Here is a 19,754-nt window from a genome sequence, read left to right on the forward strand (position 1 = left end):
AAACTATAATTGTAAAAATGTGTATCCACTGAATTGCGTTTAAAAAAGTGTGTCATCCAAATGGTTGGGGTATATTTGCTGTCGGCAGACGGTGTTACTGAATTCAAATTTATGTAAAAATTGGACTGGTTGTGGTGAAAGGATGCTGATTGCAGACAATTGTACGTACAAATAGTGTACAACAAAAATAATAAGAGCCACAAAGTAAATCATGAAATTGAGAGAGAAATGTAGCCAGTTTAAACCAAATCATTTGTACGATTTAAATTGGGTGTCATTTTGTGTGGTATAAGACGGCGTGCATGATTAGCGGATCGGATTCAAGTTCATTACAGTTTATACGTCTTAATCAACTCGACTTTATAATAACATGTCAAAACAAAACATCAAATTAAACACGTTTCTTGGTATTATTTTATGTCTAATTATTTATCTCGGGGCAAAGTTTTTAAAATTGGATTTTATGCATTGATTCAGAATTTTGAACTCATTTTTAAAAAATTGTTTAATACAAGATTCTAGCCAGAAAATAAAACTGCAGAAAACCACTTAAATTCCACTTAATCGAAATACAGAAAACGCAGACACGCTTATTGAGCTCCTGTATAATTACATTTAAAATCGCACACGCAAATCAAGTGTTGATTGAATTCTTTATCAATTTTCTCAAGTATATATGAAAACTGGTTGTGCGAGTTGGTCAATTTGCATCATTTAATTTGACAAATATCTTATTTAAAGTAAAGATTTCAAATAAACAAATTATTTTAAATGTGCTTTGTAAATAAATCATATATATTTCATCAGTCATCTTAAATTATAATTGAGAAATATTCCCCGATTTTTTTATTAAAATTAAAATAATAGTTATTTAATTGACTACTCATTTTCAAGTATTCAAAAAAAATCACTGAAATTGATGTTTATAAATTTTGACTTGTTTTGGATCCTTAATAAGTTGGTCGTAATTTAATATTTTGCATCAGAAGTCGTCATCATCGTCATCGTCGGATGTGGGTGGAGGCTTACGACCCCCAGTTGTTGGTCGTTTAATTGTAGACCGACTTCTACCACCACCATTGTCGATGGGATATCCTTTCCCTCCATTCGCCGCCCCATTCGACATGGATTCTATAAAAAAATAATGAAATTTTATCAACAACTATTCCTTCAAAAAATCTTAAATCTTGGAAAAAAAACCTCACCATTATTGTTATTATTAACTCCATTGTAATTCTTCAAATCTGATTTCCCATGTTTTGCAGTCATACCTTTACCCCCGACCAATTGATTTTTTTGAATATTGATCAATTCTTCCTCATCCTCGTCCTCCGAAGCTAATTCTGAATTATCCCCATCGACTAAAATCATATCCGACCCATCATCCGAATCCTGATCAGCCGCCCCCATCATGCTCCCATAAACGCGTCTCTGCCCATTCTTCATCAGATCCCCAGCATCGCTATTACCGATCAACCTTGGTTTTAAATTACTAGCACCACTCCTGCTACTACTATTTCCCGTATTATTAGGAATAATGGCAGTCTTATTCGCTCCGATGCTCATTTCATCGCTGGAATCTTCATCTCCGGATGAAATTAAAAACGCTCCACCCTTTCCATTTCCATACGAAAGCAAATCATCGCCACCGGCACGAGTCTGTTCAGTCTTGATCAATCTTTCCTCAATTTTCCGCTCCTGTTCGAGCCGATCCTTGTCCTGGATTTGGTTCTGGAGGTAGGCGAGGCTTCGGAACCGATTGACGTAGGCGGCGTAGGCGAGGCCGAGATCCTGCTGCAACTCTTCGTATTCGTCCATAAATGCGGGTCGGACTTTTTTGAGTGTTAACAACCGTTTCTGACTTCGATCCAGTTCCATTCTTTTCTTTTCAATTTTACCATCAATTGCAGCACAGTTATTTTGAACGGTTTCAATTATTGAGGTCAGTTTCTTGGCTTCTCCGCCACCGGTTTCTATTGCTGATTTTATCAGTCGTTCCACGTCCCCGTGTTCGTGCGCCTTTGACAAAGCCTGTTGACGGGCCTCTCTCAGACTTACTTCTTTGCTTAGCATGTCGTATAAGCCGACGCCCTTTTGAACGAGGTGACTCGTGAGGGAGCGAGTTTCCTTGAGATCTTTGATGTCAATTCTTGGAGCATTTTCCGTTTCGCTTGGGATTTTTGTAGGATATTTTGAATTTACTTCCGCGTCTCGAACTGCATTGTACAAAACTGAGGCCACTTTTAGTATTTCCTTCACGGCGTATCCATCCGATTGGTAGAGCCGTTTCGTATTTAGCTTTACTTGGACCTAGAAAGAAATTCAGTTTTTTAATTCAATAATAAAACTAAGCATAAATAATCTCACATTAATTAGCATAAATTCTGCAAAGGCCCGAATTAAGGTGACACGATCCAGCTCTGTGTCGCAGGAGGAGGGGATGTCCGCTTTTGGTTCGTACTGCAGCACCAGCCATCGACTAATGTCCGCCACCAATGGGAAATTTGGATTTCTAAAGTTTTCCACCGACACCAATCTTGGATATCCAACTGCGCGGAGGATTTCACACAAATTCCGCAAATCCCTGTACGACATTTTTATGTTATTTCTGCTTTAGGCAGTGATTGTTATTGACGATGACAAGAGGGGGGAATATAAATATTGATGTGAGGATCAACACGTCAGCAGAGTGAGTGAGTTTGATGGGGGAGGAGGAGGAGAGTTCTTTGATGGTGTGAATGATGGGAAATGTTTGTTGTGCTGAATCTCCATGGAGACCATGCTTTCTCCTCATGCTACCACTTTCTCCACTCTATGCGACGATGGTGCTGTTTATTAGAACGTAGAAATTATTGATAACAGATTAACCCACTGAATGAATGATTAATAAAACACAATTTCCACATTTTCTCAATACTTTTATTCAATAAATATCAATACCTCCTCCGCCTATTCAACGAGGACTTTCTGCCCGAAGAACCGTAAACTGGAGGCAGTGGAATATCCTTAATCTCGGTCGATTCCCCTCCACTGTTGTCAGATTCATTTTCATCGTATTCTTCATCTTTATTTTCTTTATTATCAAAAAGTTCTTGCTCTTTTTCTCCCGAATCTTCCACCTTTTTAATCGTGTTAAAAATCTTGTTTCTCGAAATAACCGGATTATTAAGAGCATAATCAAACTCGTCATCTTCGTAAATATGAGAACTCGCTGGAGCGTCAATTTTAGTTTCCACGAGATGTAAACCATTTCCTCCAAATTCGCCACGAACGATTTCATCATAAATATATTTAAATTCGAATGGAAGATTATTGTGGTTTTTAGTGAGAGTTATGTTGTTAATTCTTTCCAATGCAAAAAATGTAGATTTCATGGTTTGTGTTAAACTGCGTGATTTTAATAAATATCCAACCATGGGTAAAATCCGATTCGACGTGTAAGACATCACTTTCTGTCTTTCCAACACGCCGGACATCAAAATTAGCAATTCACTGTATTTAAATGGACACGTGTGGTCTAAAATTCCGTACATGCATTGGGCGTCGCTGCGGAGTTTGGTTTTTATGTCTTGCTCATCTTTTAATTCTTCTAATTGACTGCGTGGACGGGGTGTGGTTTTGGTTTTGGGGTTTTTCTTGGTCTTTTTTTGTGAGACTTTTTTTGATGTTATTTTCCTCGCTTCTCTGACGAAATTAAATATTCCCAACGGAGGGTACACCTTTTTCAGCTCTACTAAATCTCCGTATTGGTCTTTGCTGTGTTTTAACAATTTTTTCCTATGTTTCTCTGCCGTTGTATTTTCCTCTGATTCTTCCGATCCTTCGTCGTCTTCTTCTTCGTCCAATGGAGCGGGTGTGGTTGTGCTGGTTGTGCTGGTTGATGGCGGAGTGGGTGGTTGAGTGGGGTCGGGTCTTTGTTTCTTTAATCGCCTGTAAATTGGTTATATAATTTTAAAAATCATGGAAATCGTATAATAAGAAAATATCACCTACAAAATGACATGTTGTAAGAGATAAGCATAGTCATTTGCTGAGGATGTCCTCGGGGAGGGCACGTGAGGTGGGAATGTCTGCAAATTAGCGTAGAAATTAGCTGGTAAATATACCACTCAAAAAAATTGAGCAACTCACATTGAGCCCACAAATCAATTGAGATAAGCAATCCAACGGATCGGATAAAAATATTTCCTGCACGGCTCGCGAATTTCTAAAATTTGTTGACTCACTGGACAAAGCTACGCACGATAAAATTAATAATATTACGGAGTTACTTTCCGACTGCATGATAAATGCAGTTTTCAAATGAATTACTAGATTATGCAAATAATTCCACGTGAAAGACCAGTAGCGTACAGTGCATACCAAAATTGACTAATCACTAACTGTGTGAATCATAATGCAACTGCCATTTTCTGGTGACGTTAAAAAGTGAAATTAACAGCAAACAAATTGTAGTCAAGTTCAATTAGGTTTGTTTTTTCTAAATAATTTGTAAATTTTGTAATGGAAAGCTCAATGCAAAGAAAGGCGCAAGTGTGCTCGTGGAGTAAAACTAGTTTTGGCTAATCCATAAATTATCAAGAAAATTATGATCAATTTAACCAATAGAATTCAAGAATGAATGAAAATCAATGAAAGTTTAGTATGCAAAAGGTGCTCATGCAGTTTATGTAAGTGATGAAAATGCATTTAGAGAAATCTCGTCAACAACCTTTTATGAAAATCGAAAGTGGATTTAAACAGGAATTTTTGTGATGCTGTTGTAAATCGTTTCATTTATTTTAGAAATAAAAAAAAAGTGTAAAATATTTTATAAATTAACGAAAATCATGTTGAGCAACTTAAAAATTGTACTTGTACACAACTAAATAATAAAAATATTTAAATATTTTGGTCCATTTGATTAACTTACAAATTTTTAAATACGTCACAAAAGAAACTACCAATCAATGGTTAGCGGAACATCTCCTTCGTATTCTTTGGTAGGTTTCCCATAATTATTCTTCTTATATTGTGAATAAGTTTGAAAAGCTCTGTCCCAAAATGATCCCTTAAATAATTTAGTAATTAGTTTCTCTCCGCCCGTGTGAAGCGAGGTGGCCAGGTCGGGTTTTTCCTTCTCACTCCCCCAACCCCATCCACTCTCCCCTTTGTTATCATTTTGTGAATGATAATACGATAAAACTCTCTCCCACGTTGATCCCTTTACTAATTGTTCTAATAAACCGTCATGTTTCTTCCAGCCCCAACCTTCATCTTTGGGTGCTTCGATTGGGATCACGATCGGTTTCTTCCAACCCCACCCACCGCCTCCCTTCTTTTTCCCCTTCTTCTTCTTCTTCTTTTTCTTCTTCTTCTTATCTTTTTTCCCATGTCCGTCGTCATCGTTTTGTTCCTCACCCTTTTTCTTGGTCTCAATATCCGCTTGCACCTCGTCTTCCTCACTGTCTTCTTCCACTTTATCCGCCGGAACTACTACGTCAGTCGATGGATTGTCATACTGTTTCTGTGCATCCGTAAATATTTTATCAATTATGGCCTGTTTTTCGTCATGTGAGAGATTTTCCAAGCCTTGAATATCGGAATATTCCGCACCTCCGTCTTCCTCTTCTTCTTCGTCGCCTTCTTCGTCCTCCTCGTCACTCGTCTCTTCCACCACTTTCTTTTTCTTTTTGTAAACATTTTGCTGTTTTTGTAAGAAATCCTTCTCGTCATCATCGGAATTTTGCTGGCCGTAAAATGCTTGTGGAAGTTTTGGCTCTTCATCTTCTTCTTCCTCTTCCTCTTCAGCAGATTGTTCTTCGTCAGAATTCTCTGCACCACTTTGTCTGCGATTTTTATTTTCATGGAATTTTTTATACAATTCCCACTCTTGCTTTAAACTCGTCCATGGAACGGCTTGTTCACTTGGTAGGCTGTCAGTTTGTACTAGTTTAGCCTCTGGTTTTGCAAATACGGTGGAAACCTCGGCATACTCGTCCGTCACACTTCCGTCGCGATCTTTCTCTGGAGGAGGCGATTCTGGGATCCAAACGTTCGCTGTTTGGGATTCTGAAATGGAATAAATGATTAAATTATTGGTTAAAATTGTATGAAAAATTATACGATTTTTAAAAAAAAAAACTCACCTTTAACGACCAAAAATAAAGCGAATGGTAATTTAGTGATAAAGTTGACTCTTCCCAAGCTATCCGTCGCGAGGGAGGGTGTTGCGAAATACGTGGTAAAAACGGCCAAGAAGGCAATCGGAAATAAACGTCGTCTCATCTTAAAAAAACAGATTAAAAAAGACGATTGCGTGAGATTGTAAGAAACACACGCCGAGATTTACACACGACGAGCCCAGTTGAGTCGTTTCTCATGGGATCACTTTGCAGGACTGAAAGTTTGATGAGAATCAACTCATTACAACTTTGCTAGAAATTAGTAGTATTTAGCTTTACGTGTAGCAGACGGGGTCAAGTTCAATGTCGAGACCCAATCGTCAAGATAACTCCGTTGAGTATGCAGTCGTGGAATTAAAGAGAGAAAGTGAAAACAGGTTGGTTGGGCAATGTATTACATGAAAACTGCTCTCTGACATCTTATTCCACAGGGGAAATCAATATATACGTTCTTTTATTTCGAATATTCTAATTGTTCTTTGTAACAGCGAGGGTAATTTTTAACAGAGAGCCATGAACTTTAAATGTGACGATAATCTATGAATTTCTATCAATTTTGAATTTAAAAATGGAAATTACCTCATTCCTCGCATCTAGCAGAACTAGTATTTATTTTGTGCACACACCTGCGCCACATATTTTTATGCACATACATTTCATTATACCGACATAATTTTGACATAAATGATAACTGACCAGTATCCAATATTGAAAATAAGGAAAAGCAAAGGAATAATTAACGACAAATATAAATTAGCTTTTTTGGCAATTTTTTGATAAATTGTTGTATGCGTTTTTTTCCCATTGTCATTCGATTTTGTAACAGCATCACTGGTTGTGAATGATGTCTCGTTTTCGCCACAGTTTCTTCGCTTCTTTGCATTCGCACGACTCATTTTTACTCTAATCTTGGTCCTTCGTACTCTTAAAAAAACAGTGAAAATAATTTTTATTTTACCCATTCAGTTGTAAATCGATTAATTTACTTGCTGATGATTGCATGTTGAACGAGTGTAAGGAATACAAAGAAAATGCACATGATCATCCAAATGTCTAATATTTTCCCATAGCTCACGATGGGCGTGCTCTGTCTGTTTTTGTAAAAAAAATCATAAAATCAAAAACCCTCAATTAGCAAAATATTCATAAAGGGAAATACCTGACGGCACTGAAAGTGCTCGTTAAGGTGAACAAGCAGGTGACGCAGTAGCCCATTCTTTCACTGGCAGATTCCAAGGGGAGGATAAAACTCAGCCAACTGACCAGCATATAAATAATGCTTGGCAAATAAGTTTGTAATAAATGGTAGCTAATATTCCTGCGAAGTACGATTGTAAATCTTAATCCGCTATATTGCGAGACTTGTCCCTGTGGCCCAGAAGTCGAATGCAGGGCAAATTTGTTATCGCCCAGCATATCCAATTCAAAATTAGAGACATAAACCATGTCGGAAAGTCTAGCTGCGTATTCATAGCCGTTCGTTTTATCCCATTCTAACCGAAGTTGGTGCGTTTGATAGCCATCTGCAAATAAAAATATTTTTTGTAAAATGTTGGGTAATGAAAATATTGAATTCGGAAATAATTACATGTTTGCATATCAATATCACACAGCTGCGTATCGGCTGGGTAATATTTGAAATTCATTGGACAAGCTACGGTCACCGTCATTCTACAAATAGTTTTTTTAGTAATTAATTTCCCTTCTGCATAATTAAGCAGTGTTAAATACCTGGCTGAATATCGAAGTCTTCCATCTGGATATAATCTTAGTGAAGCCGGTTTTGTTAATATTTCAGGCGATTCAATCGATTTAACGTGTTCTGTAAATAAAATTTCATATTATTTAATTCATAAAATGCGAGTAAATAAATTACCAATATAAATATCCGGTTTCCAAATTTCCTTCAATACGGTTAAGCTTAAAACAGTAAATCCTTCTTCCGGTTTGGTTAAATTTTGTAATCGTAAATCTTGCCAAAATAGCTTTAATTTGTATTCCATGCTGATGTACTGTGGAAATATAAATAAAATTTTGATTTATATTTTTAAAGTATTTTTTATCAGACTTGAAACAAGTTTTATCTGTAAACGCACCTCATGCATTTCGTCGATGTCTCGAATGTCGAGTACCAAAACGGAGACGTTTACATAAACCACGGATCCTGTAAAGAAAAAGTTGATTATGTTTATATTAAATATTTAATTTTATATGATACCATCCAAAGTTGGTGGTGGCTCGTTGACATCGTATTCATCGGGAATAAGACGATTATTATTTTGGTTAAAATCAGTATCTCTTCGTACTCGATTTCCTCCTACTAAATTTTCGATATGATTCGAAATAACAAATGGAACCGTAGAAAAACATAAAATGGAAAAGTTGAGGAACTTGGACGACATTGTGAATAAATTTTACTAAATAAAAATATGTAAAATGTTACAAATCCAAATAAATATGCAAATCCGTGGTCCGTAAATAGTTTTTTTGCAACACGCAATCTTTACATCCGGTTGATTATTATTACAGTAATCATAATACTTCCCCAAACCCGTAAATCCTGCAACAAAGTGACCTTGATTTGTCAACACTTCTGTTTTAACTGCCAATTACAGCTCTCGAATTCATATCCATAGAATTCATTTCTAATTATTTACTTTGATTACATGATGCGTTATGAAAAAATTAATTATCCGACAAGAAAAATTGAGATGCAAAAAATACACCGACGCCCCAACTTTGACATAAATATCTACAAAAAATGAGTGAATCCGATGTCCTAACATCCCGACGAGGGTACAAGAAAGCTTTGGAAAAAGAAGTCCCATTCCGACGTTCGGAACAATTTCACAAGGAATTGATGGTAAAATTTCTATTAAATTCAAAATAGAACTATTTTGTATTAAAACATCAAAACTTGTTTACAGGAAGACTTTCGTTTTATGGAAGCAGCTCGTATGCATTCTGGTGAATACGGAGCAGCAAATCTCAACACGGGACTTTTACAACGTCTGTGAAATTATTAATTTTGTACTTATCTAGTTGGAAAATCATTTAAAAATCATTGCAATTTTCTGCCCTTGTAGCCCACCAGCGATTTAAAGAATTGATGATCTCAACTCCACAAGGACTAATTAATTTCGCTGCATATGCTCACAAGATTAACAATGAAGTGAGTTTTATTTACAAGTTTTACAGTAAAAAACAAATTGAAAAATGTGTAAAAACAAATATTCTAGAAATCGGACAAACGTGTAGTTGAAGCAGATATGAGATCATTACGGTAACTGCAAAAATACATTTGAGAATTAAATAGGAATTTAATCCAACCAAATTTCAACATTATTTTTATGTGTATATAGTTTTGGAACCCGAATGGCAACCTCTCCACCGCTTGACATATTTGCACATTGGCTTTTAAACACTTATGCATTCACAGTGCTGATGGTTTTGGTGATATCGGTGAATTCAATCCTTATCGCAGTGGATATGGAAATTGACCAAGGATCGAAAACCGAAGATTTTCGGTCAGCTTTGGAAGCATTGGATTTTTTCTTCCTAATGTTGTTCGTCGTTGAAATTGGGCTGAAATGGGTGGATGACTTTCGAGCGTTCTGGAAAGAAGGATGGAACGTCTTTGATTTTCTCATCACTGCTGTGGTAAATTATTTGTGTATTATTGTGAAGGATGTAGACTAAAAAATTACCCAATTATTTAGTCGCTCGTCGCACCTCTCCTCGATTTAATGTTTGATCAAGAAACGTTTAAAGACAAGGAGGAAGAGTTTGAAGGATTATTTCTCACTGTGAAATATTTACGAATTATTCGGATATTCAGATCACTTAACGTTGTGACTAGAATCCATAAAATTCGTCTCATTTGGGAAGCCGTGGTCAAGACTTTTAGGTGAATTTTTCCAGCCATTTTTTATTTTAACTACAAATAACTGGGAACTATTGTGCATCGCAGGGAGCTCTTTTTCATCACGGCCCTGATGGCAATTTTCTTTTACATTTTTGCCATTGTTGGAATCAAATTGTTTGACAGATACACGTTGTCGCATGACCCAAGTTTACAATACAGGGAATCTTTTAAGGTTGGTTCGGATTTTTATATTCCATTTCTACTTTTATTGCTAACTTTTAATCTTTTGTAGAACCTTCCGAATGCATTCGTCACTTTATTTCAATTATTTACGCTGGATCACTACTCACAGCTTTTGGATGAAATGATAAGCGTATTGGGATGGCCATCACCCTGCATTTATGTTCTACTTTGGATTTTCTTGGGCTCATTCATTTTCATGAACATTTTCACCGGTGTCATGGGTAGGTCAATTATTAATACTTCTTTATTCTCGCATGCTTATTAAGCATCATTCATGAATTTAGTCAACAACTTTCAAAACATCCGTCAAAGTCTGTTGGAAGAAGATTCATCGGTTGAGCAACACAAAAAATTAGCATTGGAGCTAAACGTTTTCGGAGAAGACGAGTATGCGAAATATTTAAATAACCAAAATTTACAGTGTAATAAAGCAATCTGAAAATATAGGGACGCAGTAAAAAACGAGGATCCGCACATTAGTTGGGAAGATGAAGTGTTTCATAATTTACAAATTATTTCCGCCCTGGGTAACAATCTTTCGCCAACTATTTGGCCAAGGTATGGCATCCACTTAAATAAATCCATTTACACGCAGCCCTAAAGATAGTAAATAATATTTATTATTAACATCCTTATGTAGGGACACCCTTTTCCAGTACTACGTGCTCTTGGAAGCCTTGGCGAGTAATGTGGAAGAGAAGAATTATATTTTAAGACTACTCGATAATTCACTCTTACGACATTTCGATCAGTAATTCGGTTTATTAATACTCTCCTCTCTTGTAAATGAATAAATAAATAAATAAAACTAATCAATAGGTTCCAAAGGGAAATAATGTGATGCTGCAGGTCTCCTATTATAGTAATTCAACGGTGGGGGAGGTTTTCTCCTCGGCGGTTTTGAATCATTGCCACCACTTTCTCCAGACTCGTCACTTTCATTCCCACTTTCCTTATTTTTCTGATTATTTTTCTGCTTCTTTAATTCATCGTACATAAATTCCCACGTGGTAGGAAGGCCATAGACGTATCGATCACTGTTGGGATTATGAAGCCCAGGTCGTTTAACTTTATCCACAATCTCAGAATATTCCGTTTGTATTCCTTGACCAGGTCCGAAATCAATCCCTTCGCCAGAATTTGTAGTTTCCACACTTTCATCGTAATCATACTTTTCTGGTTTATTTTTCACCTTATTTTTTGTTTTTGGCTCGAAAAACTCTTCTTCGTCTTGTGCCTTTTCCCAGGCTTCCTTTCCTTCTAAATAAATTGGAACGGCGACTATTCGTGGTGGCATTTTGACTGGAACGAGTGGTGGAATCGTCGGCGTGGGTTTAGTTTCTATCGATTCGTCAGATTCCTCGTCCTCATCGTCCTCTTCTTCATCGTCACCTTGATCGTGTTGTGGGCGGGGTCTCTTTGGTCGTGGTCGTCGATGACGTTTTGGTCCTTTCTTTCGTCGTCGTCGTGGTGGAGGTGGCGGCGGCGGAGCATTTTCATGTGGATGGACTTCATCTTGTTTAGAACCATAAAACATTGAGGTGATTGTGGACAATGTACGCATTCCATGTGGGCTTAAAACGTGTCGCAGTAATCCTGTGGAATTTTTACTGGGTGAATATTTCGTTGGTGGAGGCCTTTGTGTGGTTGTGGTTGTAGTCGTAGTTTTTGACCGTAAAATTGACGGTAAATTAAATGATAACAGGGGACGACGAGTTGTTGGTTTTGATTGTTTTTGACTTTGACTTTCATATTTCTGAGGAATTATCTCCTCATTGGAATCATCATCAGAATATTTTTGTTGAGTTTGGATACTTGATCTTTCTTCTTCTTCTTCTTCCTCCCCTTCGGAATCTTCATCATCGTCATCATAATTCTGTTTCGGAGGAATCGGTGGTGGTGGATCCAATGGTTTCTTTTTAGAAACAAAAAATTCTGGTGCTTTCTGATCAACAATTTTGTCTTGAAATTCTAAATTAGTTTTAAAAACTAATTGTTTTTCATGATTAAAATTCGTTTGCCGTTTGGTTTCTCGCCTTTCGATCGGAGATTCGTCTGAATTATCATCGACTGGATTTGGCAATGGAATATTCAAAGGTTTTTGTACATCTTTTCTAAAGTTGGCCGCAATTCCACGAATGGATGGAATTGAAATGTGAATTTTACTGGGAATTCGGATTCTTATTCTGGAACTTTGACCAACAGTTGAAGCCATGTACCTCATTCCTCCTCCTTTGTTGTTGTGGCCGTGTGGGTTGGGATGTGTTTGTACGTGTTCTTCAAAGTCATTGTTTTCTTCAACAGAATCGTCAATATCATCTTCTTCCTCTTCTTCTTCACTGGTTAATACGGGTTTCGGAGTCGTCGTTGTCGTCGTTGTTGTTGTGGCGTTGAGCACTTTTTTTGGCGCTTGGGTAGATTGATAATTGGCAGATGCATCATCCGAATTTAAATAAAAATTGCCATATTTCTCGTCCTGTTGCTCTTTGGGTGGTGCATATTCCGGAGGAAGGAGTGAATAAAATGGATCTTTAATTAACTCCAAATCCGGATCAGATTCACCATAAACTGAAATTGGGATGGGAGTAGTCTTTATGGAAGCCTTTGGAAAAATTTGATACGCTGGTTTTGGATGGTATTTTGGTAGTGGAACAATTTTCGTAATTTGATTTTGAACATTGTTGGTAATTTGTTCTTCATTTTTAACATTTTGTGGACTAGCGACTGGACCAATCATGGCTTGTAATTCACTAACAGTAAATGGACACATTGAATTAACGGTACTTTGTGAAACTGATGGTTCATTTGACGTTGTCGTAATTGTGGTGGTCGTCGTGTAACTTGGACGGAACCAGCTCAAAAGACGACATTGCCTTGGATTTTGTAATTTATTTGCAACTTCGCCGGCAATTTGTAATTTTTCTTGATCACTTTGGGCCTGTTGAATTTGTAATTGCTTCTTATTTAAAAATGCTGTTTTATCAAATCGTGGATTTCCTAAAAATCCTCTCGTCATTCGATCCAATTTCGAATTTGTGAGGTTTTCCACTGCAGTTAAATTATATTGTCTTCCTCTCCTTTTAAAGAAGCCATCGCGTTCTTTAAGCAAATCCTCCAAATCTTTTGAATACGTGTCTTCAATGTCAGGCTCGCCACCAAAGTTACTTGAAAATCGTTTCTTTGAATTTTTACGTCGAGATCCAGATAAAGATTCAATGTCATCTTCTTCTTCTTCATCACTTTCTGGACTTTCATCATCTTGGTTGCCGTTTTTCTTTTTACCTCGGCCACCAAGTCTGTGAATATTTTCAAAATCATGTTAAATTAGACGCTTTTGCTTCTGAATTAATGATCCATATCAATATATTTTCTATTTCCACTGACACATATTACTTTTGACCTTATTTTACCCAAATTATTGCATGAAATAGAGCCGCACTTCTCTTGGGGTGGCAAATCAGTGCGTTGACTCGTTCTAGGAACTCGCGTAGACAGAGCGCAAAAAACCGTCAAAAAGAAACTCGGTCATGGTCTTTAAAGATGCTTCATAAAACTTCGTAATTCTGTTTTAATTCCATCTTTCATGTTTTTAATAAGCCCAACAATTGAATACTAATATCGCTTGTATGCACACATTCAAGCCAATGACATCACGGATGTCATTAGAGTAACATGTTGGAGTTGCGGGTACAAAATGTACTCGAATGATAAACCTGTCTGCACTACAATGTTTATATAAAAACGAGTTCGTGGCAGATACCTCAAGACGGTTGTAAAATTAAAATAAGCTCACGATCTTTCCAATTGAAGTACGGAAATTACAAAAATGATTGATTTTAAGGAGGGAATCCCAAATATGTACATGCATACCTCGCTAAGAGGAGGATGCAAATGATGAGATGCTTTCTATTTAGGAACAAAAAAGAGTAATTTCTCTTAATCTTGTGCGTGCGCGTTAGCTAAACAACTATTCATGTTAATAATCCGAATATCATGCCATTTATGAAAGTGATTACAACTTTTTGCTACTGCGGTTGAGAAGTGAAAAATTTAGTAAATTGTGCCCCCTCGAGCTTTGTTCATATGAAATAAAATAGGGATAATTGTTCTTAGTATAATTTAATTCTGGCAGTTAAACTAATGTGTGAAATTTAAAAAAAAGATAAATACTTACGACAAAACGTCAAAGAAACTTTTGACTATGAAAGCATAATCATTCATGGTTGACGAAGAGGACGATGGAGGTTTGGCAACTTCCACACCGCACAAAATTTTGGATAAACAGCTCTGGCGATTGAGCATAGTCAATTCTTTAATGATTTTGGGCTGTCTTTGTTGTTGGACGGCTTTTTCTTGTTGTGAGGCGAATGCCCTCATCTCTTTCGCAGGATCCACTATCGTACATTGCACTGGAATTTGGGAAATTGATTATGCATAAAATTACCATAAAATTTAGTTGCATACTTTTTGATATGTAAAACAAGAAAAAATACAAACCTGACGTAACAAACTGCCATATTGTCAATGTAGGAATTAAAATAGCACCAAAACTGCCAACCCACTGATTATTATATAACAATGAATGACCTACAGGTTCATAGGTCAACGTCTCTCCTACCAAATGTGCAATAATTAAAAGCACACCGGCGAACGGAAAATCCAATCTCACTTTCATAATGTCACAGAAATATTAAACTAAAGTATTAAATCCATTTTTTTGATACTATTTATCTAATTTCGTCACAATTATTTTCCGCCTGAAATGGAATCCCCGAGCAGAATGAAGTATAGAATGAACAACTCCGAGAGATCTGTCTCGTCGAACTGCTTCTTCGGTTTGAAGAAGACAACGAGTGCAACTCTTATTACTCCTTCAACCTCAGGCAATTCTTGATTGTCTAAATTGTTACTCTCCTTCGTTTGTTACACCGAACGGTTGGTAACAACGAATGTCAAAAGTACCTCAACAATCCGTATCGAATGCATGCATAAGTTTTGAGCCAAGTATCAAATGCAGCAAACGAGCTTTTTAAAAAGTGACTTTGACTTTGAAAAAGGGGTTTACCAAATCAAACAATGTCCTAGAAAGCATACACACACACGATGTAATTTTGCAACAAAAACTTGGTTTATGAGAACTTAGCCTACTGACAAAGATATCCGAACAACCTTCGCTACTGAAGTGAGCGGCTTACAATGTTGAAACAAATGCCATGTATTACGTTTATAAAATTGCGAGAGAAATTGCATGCAAAAAGATAATTTGCATGATATGCGGTTGGCTTCAATAATCCCACCTGTACATTTTAAATTCTAAATAAAATAAAAATTAGATGAATTTAAAACTAAACAAATTGATTGACATTTCATACAAATTAATATTTCACACGCGTCGTAAAGGTTTTTTTATCAAAACAATTTAAAAAAATGAACGAGACTTGACCTGTGTGGTAAGTTATTTTTTGCACATCGAATGCAGCAGGTGCCATAATGAATGTTCTAGTCAGTGCCAAACTACAAAAATGTTGGATTGCCTTCGATGAATATCAAAAGTGGGAGGAAATGACGAATGGGAAGTTCCACCTCTTTTTTTGCTAATTTCCCTTTAATTTACATCGATTAAACTTTCTTGTGAATCGAAATGTCAGTGATTAGTTTATCTGCGTCGTTGCGATATTGGCGAACTTTACAACTGAGTTATTAAATTTTATGATAAAATAATTCACATTTAATAAGGAGTAAATCGACACTTTTATTGCACAGCTTCATTCACACTTTAACATAAACAATAAATACATAAATAAAATAAATTATAGAATACCGAATTACAAAAATTAAATGTCGCAAAATATGTAATGAAAATTATTTTTTGAAAACTTATTCATGTGGAAATAAATAACCAAAATTGTGAATTGGAATTTCATATGGTTTGGTTTCACATCAGGTAATAATACTCCTTTGCCAGAAATAATCCACACTTTTTCGTTATTGCAAAGTTATGAGGTTGTCCATATGCTAAATTAAAATATCGTTTTTGGAGCATATCCTGCTGAAATGTAAAGACTTTGTAAGTTCAATCCTAGCATTCAAATAAATCACAAGTGCAACATGATTTTTTGCTAACAGAGCAGAAATAAATAAGAACAACTAAAAACTACCCATTGGTTGACATGTACTGACCAAATGATGTGTATAAATGTTTAAAATAGTCTGAAAATATTGGAGAGTTCATGATGGAGGATGTTATCTTGGAATCATCCTCAACCTTATCCAAATGATGCTGATGATGATGAGGTCTTTTAGTTTTTTTGTGTTTCGTCCTTGCTCTCGTCCCTCCCCTCATTTCTTCCGGATTGCCAATTATACTTGCTGTATGAAGTGGTCGGCTTGGTTTTGGTGTCACAATTAAAACAGGTGGACGTGACTTTGATGATTTTTCGTCTTCTTGACTCGTACGACGATCAATTCCATAAGGATACGTTCCAAAAGGTGGGGTTGGTCTTTTTATCCCGGCCCTAAATTTCTCCTCTGGACGATCATCATCCTCCACGTCAGTTAGCATATCTTCGGACTGGATGTGAAAGGCGTCAATTGGGACAGGAAGCCGTCCTCTCACATTCATTCCGTTGGGTCCAGGCTGGAAAAAATGAGACGGAGGCTCAACCTCGTCATCCTCCACCCTTGTCTTGATCATATCCGGCGGAAATGACTTCAAACTCGATGTGGAGGGTTTTATCGTGGTGGTAATGAAATGAGTCGCTCCATGTAAAGTGGTAACCCTTTTTGGGGGAGGTTTATAAATAACTCTACGTTTCGGTGGTTTTGTGGTGATAATTGGTTGCAAGGGATCCTGTGTAGTGGTTGAAGGTGCTGGTTCTTCCGTGCTGGTGACAAAAAGCATAATTGGCGGTCCAATTGTAGAACTTGATAAGGTTTGGTTTTGTTTCTTGCGTTTATTTTTTATTTTAAGTTGTTGGCGATTTACTGTGTATTTGGGAGGTTTCGGTGCTATCGTAGTTTTCTGGGTGGTCGTGGGCGGTGTGGGCGAAGTGGGCGCTTGTGTGATTGGGGGTAGAAATAATAACGGTGAAAAACTTGTGTCGTTATTTGATGCTCCAATTGTGGCATTCGAGTAAGTTTTCTTAGAGGATGGTTCCTCTACGATATCTTCGTTGGAATCGTCACCACTTTCATCATAATCAATGCCTTCATATTCAGCAGATGAAACGGGGGCAGAATTTTCAGGATCAAACTCCGGACGTTTTTTAGAAGGCGGTGGTGGACGACGACGACGAGGAGGAGGCCGATTCCCAATGTCGTCCTCTTCCTCTTCACTGTCCTCATCACTATCATCTCCATAACTGTGGTGGTAAGGTTCAGACGGCGGTGCAGAGTGTTGCCCGTCACCAATCACTGCGTGAGGTCCTCCGTCGAGTGGATCACTCTCGGAAAATCCCACGTGAACTAAGGACACAAAAATGTATTTCGAATGCTACTACTCATCGATGAAAAGAATAGTGAGCAACTTACTGAACGGCATCTCTCCAGCGCCCTGTTGAGTACTTGCTAAAGCATCGACAAAGACTTTAATTTTTTCCCACAGATTAGGTTCCGCGTGATGCTCTCCTGGATGAACGTGTTGATGGAATTGCATTGCATAACTTTTAATTTTATATATATTTTTATTACTTTTATTACAATTATTTGTATAATTCGATGTGAAATTAATTTATGAATAAATTACCCAGAAGATTCACCCTTTTTGCTCTTTTCATGCTTTTTCCCCTTCTTCTTTTTCTTCTTCTTTTTATCTTTTTTCTTTTTATCCTTTTTCTTCTTGTCTTTCTTCTTTTTGTCCTTCTTTTTCTTGTCCTTTTTTTTCTTATCCTTCTTTTTTTTGCATTCTTTACTTTCTTTACTTTCTTTACTGTGATCATCATCGTCATCCTCATCATCGGCCAGGTCACCTTTGACGTTTTTTGGCGTCGTCGTCGTCGTCGTCGTGGAGGTTGTAGTACTAGGTGCATCCGTTCCAATCACGTCCGCCAGTCCATCCCTGCCCATCATATCAAAGCCCAACGGGATAGAAATTCCAATTTTCGGCTGAGCTACTAAATGATTTTTTGTGAATGAATTTTCAGAAGGAGACAATAATTGAGGTGCTGATTTAATTTCCTTAGATCCATATCCATATTGCGATTGTATTGATTGTTGTTGTTCTTGAAGACTGGTAATTTCTTTCCCCACGGGCCTCATTCCCATCAAGTTCATGAGGTTGTGATAAATTTGCGATGATTGTTGTGAAGAGCTTTGAGGAAATCGAGGAATAGAAATTAGTGGTCCATTTTTAGACTTTGTACCATTGTTATAAAATTCATCAGAATTTAAATCACCGCGATTCCGATGAGGATAATCATCATCTGCCTCGTCAGAACTATCATCCGTCGATATCGAATCTTGTTGAGTTTCAGGATCCGGAGATTGAAACAATGGTTTCCTCAACGGTGATCGCCTCCTGTTTTGATACCTGAGTTTCTGCTGGGATCCTTTCTTCTTTTTCTTCTTGGGGAATTTTGGACTTTTCCCACTGTCATCCGCAAATTCGTCAATATTGATTTCACTTTTCACAATTTTTGACACAGATTGGAAAACGTTGAGGACGGGTTTCGCCGTTGGAATTAGTATCTCTTCCATAATATCCTGAACTGGTTTTCTATTTGGTGTTGACGATTGGGTGTCTGCGACGGGGGGCAAGAGTGCGTTTGACAGTGCGATTAGTTTGGATTTTTCTTTCGCTGACATTTCCTCGGGATCTTTCTCGGCAGGGATTGGTTCAAATTTGAGCAAAATACTTGGTGGTCTTGGTGAATTACGTTCCACGGATTTTTGTTGAACATCGCCATTTTCATCATCCCTAGAAACTAATGGAGAATTTTCTGAATTTTCAGAGGAATCGTCTTGATTCTCGTCATCCTCTGCTGAAGCTGAAGCGTATTCTGGTTCGTATTCATCGTCTTCTTTGTCATCGGTATTTTCATCGTCTCTGCCAAATTGTTTTTCTGAATTGTCCTCGGTGTCTTCATCAAATAGCAGTTCTTCCTTTGGAGGTCTTATCGTCGTGGTTGAAAATAAGGTAGGTTCCAAAGTTGGAAATGCAATTAATGTCAGTGGTGGCGGTTTTGTTGTAGTTTCCGTTAGGTTATTGACTATCGAATCTTCCTGTTGACTATTTTCGTCAGATTCGTCATCATCACCATTACTGTCTTCACCGTTTCTAATTTCATCACTGGTTTCAGGTAACAAGACCCCAAAATCATCTTGGGATGAGTTATCTTCTTCGGATGATTTTTCCCCCACGACTGGACTCGTCTGGTCAGCCAAAAGTGTGATGTTGCTCATCTGCGAAAACCCTTTTAGCGTTTCCTTCAATGATTTAATATAAGATTTCAGCTCATCTTCTTCACTAGATTTAGATCTTGAGT

The 19,754-nt window shown here is 37.2% G+C and overlaps 4 protein-coding genes across 8 annotated transcripts; 1 reads left to right on the forward strand and 3 right to left on the reverse strand.

The window, feature by feature from the left end:
- Nucleotides 1-817: 817 nt before the first annotated feature.
- Nucleotides 818-6,399, reverse strand: LOC110843413 (clusterin-associated protein 1). 4 transcript variants are annotated; one of them, XM_022091111.2, is made up of 6 exons: nt 4,132-4,845; nt 3,994-4,070; nt 2,941-3,930; nt 2,368-2,828; nt 1,206-2,310; nt 818-1,131 (listed from the first exon to the last, which is right to left on the reverse strand). In XM_022091111.2, the coding sequence occupies exons 4-6, from the start codon at nt 2,593-2,595 to the stop codon at nt 983-985; spliced, it is 1,482 nt and encodes a 493-aa protein (XP_021946803.1). In that variant the 5' UTR covers nt 2,596-2,828; nt 2,941-3,930; nt 3,994-4,070; nt 4,132-4,845; the 3' UTR covers nt 818-982. The 4 variants fall into 4 exon arrangements, 3 of the variants coding, with proteins under 3 accessions (XP_021946803.1, XP_035703115.1, XP_021945070.1); XM_035847222.1 differs by having other exon boundaries at nt 2,368-3,930; XM_022089378.2 differs by lacking the exons at nt 818-1,131; nt 1,206-2,310 and having other exon boundaries at nt 2,601-2,828.
- A 135-nt stretch (nt 6,400-6,534) lies between these two features.
- Nucleotides 6,535-8,590, reverse strand: LOC110843414 (glycine receptor subunit alphaZ1-like). 2 transcript variants are annotated; one of them, XM_035847225.1, is made up of 8 exons: nt 8,383-8,590; nt 8,261-8,328; nt 8,041-8,176; nt 7,896-7,986; nt 7,753-7,835; nt 7,324-7,687; nt 7,151-7,255; nt 6,535-7,088 (listed from the first exon to the last, which is right to left on the reverse strand). In XM_035847225.1, the coding sequence occupies exons 1-8, from the start codon at nt 8,564-8,566 to the stop codon at nt 6,824-6,826; spliced, it is 1,296 nt and encodes a 431-aa protein (XP_035703118.1). In that variant the 5' UTR covers nt 8,567-8,590; the 3' UTR covers nt 6,535-6,823. The 2 variants fall into 2 exon arrangements, with proteins under 2 accessions (XP_035703118.1, XP_035703117.1); XM_035847224.1 differs by having other exon boundaries at nt 7,753-7,986.
- A 308-nt stretch (nt 8,591-8,898) lies between these two features.
- Nucleotides 8,899-11,108, forward strand: LOC110843416 (cation channel sperm-associated protein 2). Its single transcript, XM_035847223.1, has 11 exons — nt 8,899-9,027; nt 9,092-9,173; nt 9,251-9,336; nt 9,404-9,447; nt 9,527-9,824; nt 9,884-10,071; nt 10,135-10,261; nt 10,322-10,493; nt 10,557-10,659; nt 10,720-10,830; nt 10,913-11,108. The coding sequence occupies exons 1-11, from the start codon at nt 8,926-8,928 to the stop codon at nt 11,025-11,027; spliced, it is 1,428 nt and encodes a 475-aa protein (XP_035703116.1). The 5' UTR covers nt 8,899-8,925; the 3' UTR covers nt 11,028-11,108.
- Nucleotides 11,000-15,185, reverse strand: LOC110844929. Its single transcript, XM_022091260.2, has 3 exons — nt 14,770-15,185; nt 14,447-14,681; nt 11,000-13,568 (listed from the first exon to the last, which is right to left on the reverse strand). The coding sequence occupies exons 1-3, from the start codon at nt 14,945-14,947 to the stop codon at nt 11,081-11,083; spliced, it is 2,901 nt and encodes a 966-aa protein (XP_021946952.2). The 5' UTR covers nt 14,948-15,185; the 3' UTR covers nt 11,000-11,080.
- Between the last annotated feature and the right edge of the window lie 4,569 nt (nt 15,186-19,754).

This window comes from Folsomia candida, unplaced genomic scaffold (assembly GCF_002217175.1).
Source record: "Folsomia candida strain VU population unplaced genomic scaffold, ASM221717v1 Fcan01_Sc002, whole genome shotgun sequence".
Lineage (NCBI taxonomy): Eukaryota > Metazoa > Arthropoda > Collembola > Entomobryomorpha > Isotomidae > Folsomia > Folsomia candida.

Bases quoted from the DNA above. Each gene is read 5' to 3' on its own strand.
- LOC110843413 (XM_022091111.2), bottom strand. From the start codon at position 2,595: ATGTCGTACAGGGATTTGCGGAATTTGTGTGAAATCCTCCGCGCAGTT. The intron at 2,311-2,367 runs GTGAGATTATTT...ATTTCTTTCTAG, and splicing joins CAGAATTTATGCTAATTAAT to GTCCAAGTAAAGCTAAATAC. The intron at 1,132-1,205 runs GTGAGGTTTTTT...ATTTTTTTATAG, and splicing joins AGTTAATAATAACAATAATG to AATCCATGTCGAATGGGGCG.
- LOC110843414 (XM_035847224.1), bottom strand. From the start codon at position 8,566: ATGTCGTCCAAGTTCCTCAACTTTTCCATTTTATGTTTTTCTACGGTT. The intron at 7,688-7,752 runs GTAATTATTTCC...TTTTATTTGCAG, and splicing joins TGATATTGATATGCAAACAT to ATGGCTATCAAACGCACCAA. The intron at 7,089-7,150 runs GTAAATTAATCG...TGTTTTTTTAAG, and splicing joins CAACATGCAATCATCAGCAA to AGTACGAAGGACCAAGATTA.
- LOC110843416 (XM_035847223.1), top strand. From the start codon at position 8,926: ATGAGTGAATCCGATGTCCTAACATCCCGACGAGGGTACAAGAAAGCT. The intron at 9,448-9,526 runs GTAACTGCAAAA...ATGTGTATATAG, and splicing joins GCAGATATGAGATCATTACG to TTTTGGAACCCGAATGGCAA. The intron at 10,831-10,912 runs GTATGGCATCCA...ATCCTTATGTAG, and splicing joins TCGCCAACTATTTGGCCAAG to GGACACCCTTTTCCAGTACT.
- LOC110844929 (XM_022091260.2), bottom strand. From the start codon at position 14,947: ATGAAAGTGAGATTGGATTTTCCGTTCGCCGGTGTGCTTTTAATTATT. The intron at 14,682-14,769 runs GTTTGTATTTTT...CCCAAATTCCAG, and splicing joins ATGGCAGTTTGTTACGTCAG to TGCAATGTACGATAGTGGAT. The intron at 13,569-14,446 runs GTAAGTATTTAT...AAATATTCACAG, and splicing joins AGTTTCTTTGACGTTTTGTC to ACTTGGTGGCCGAGGTAAAA.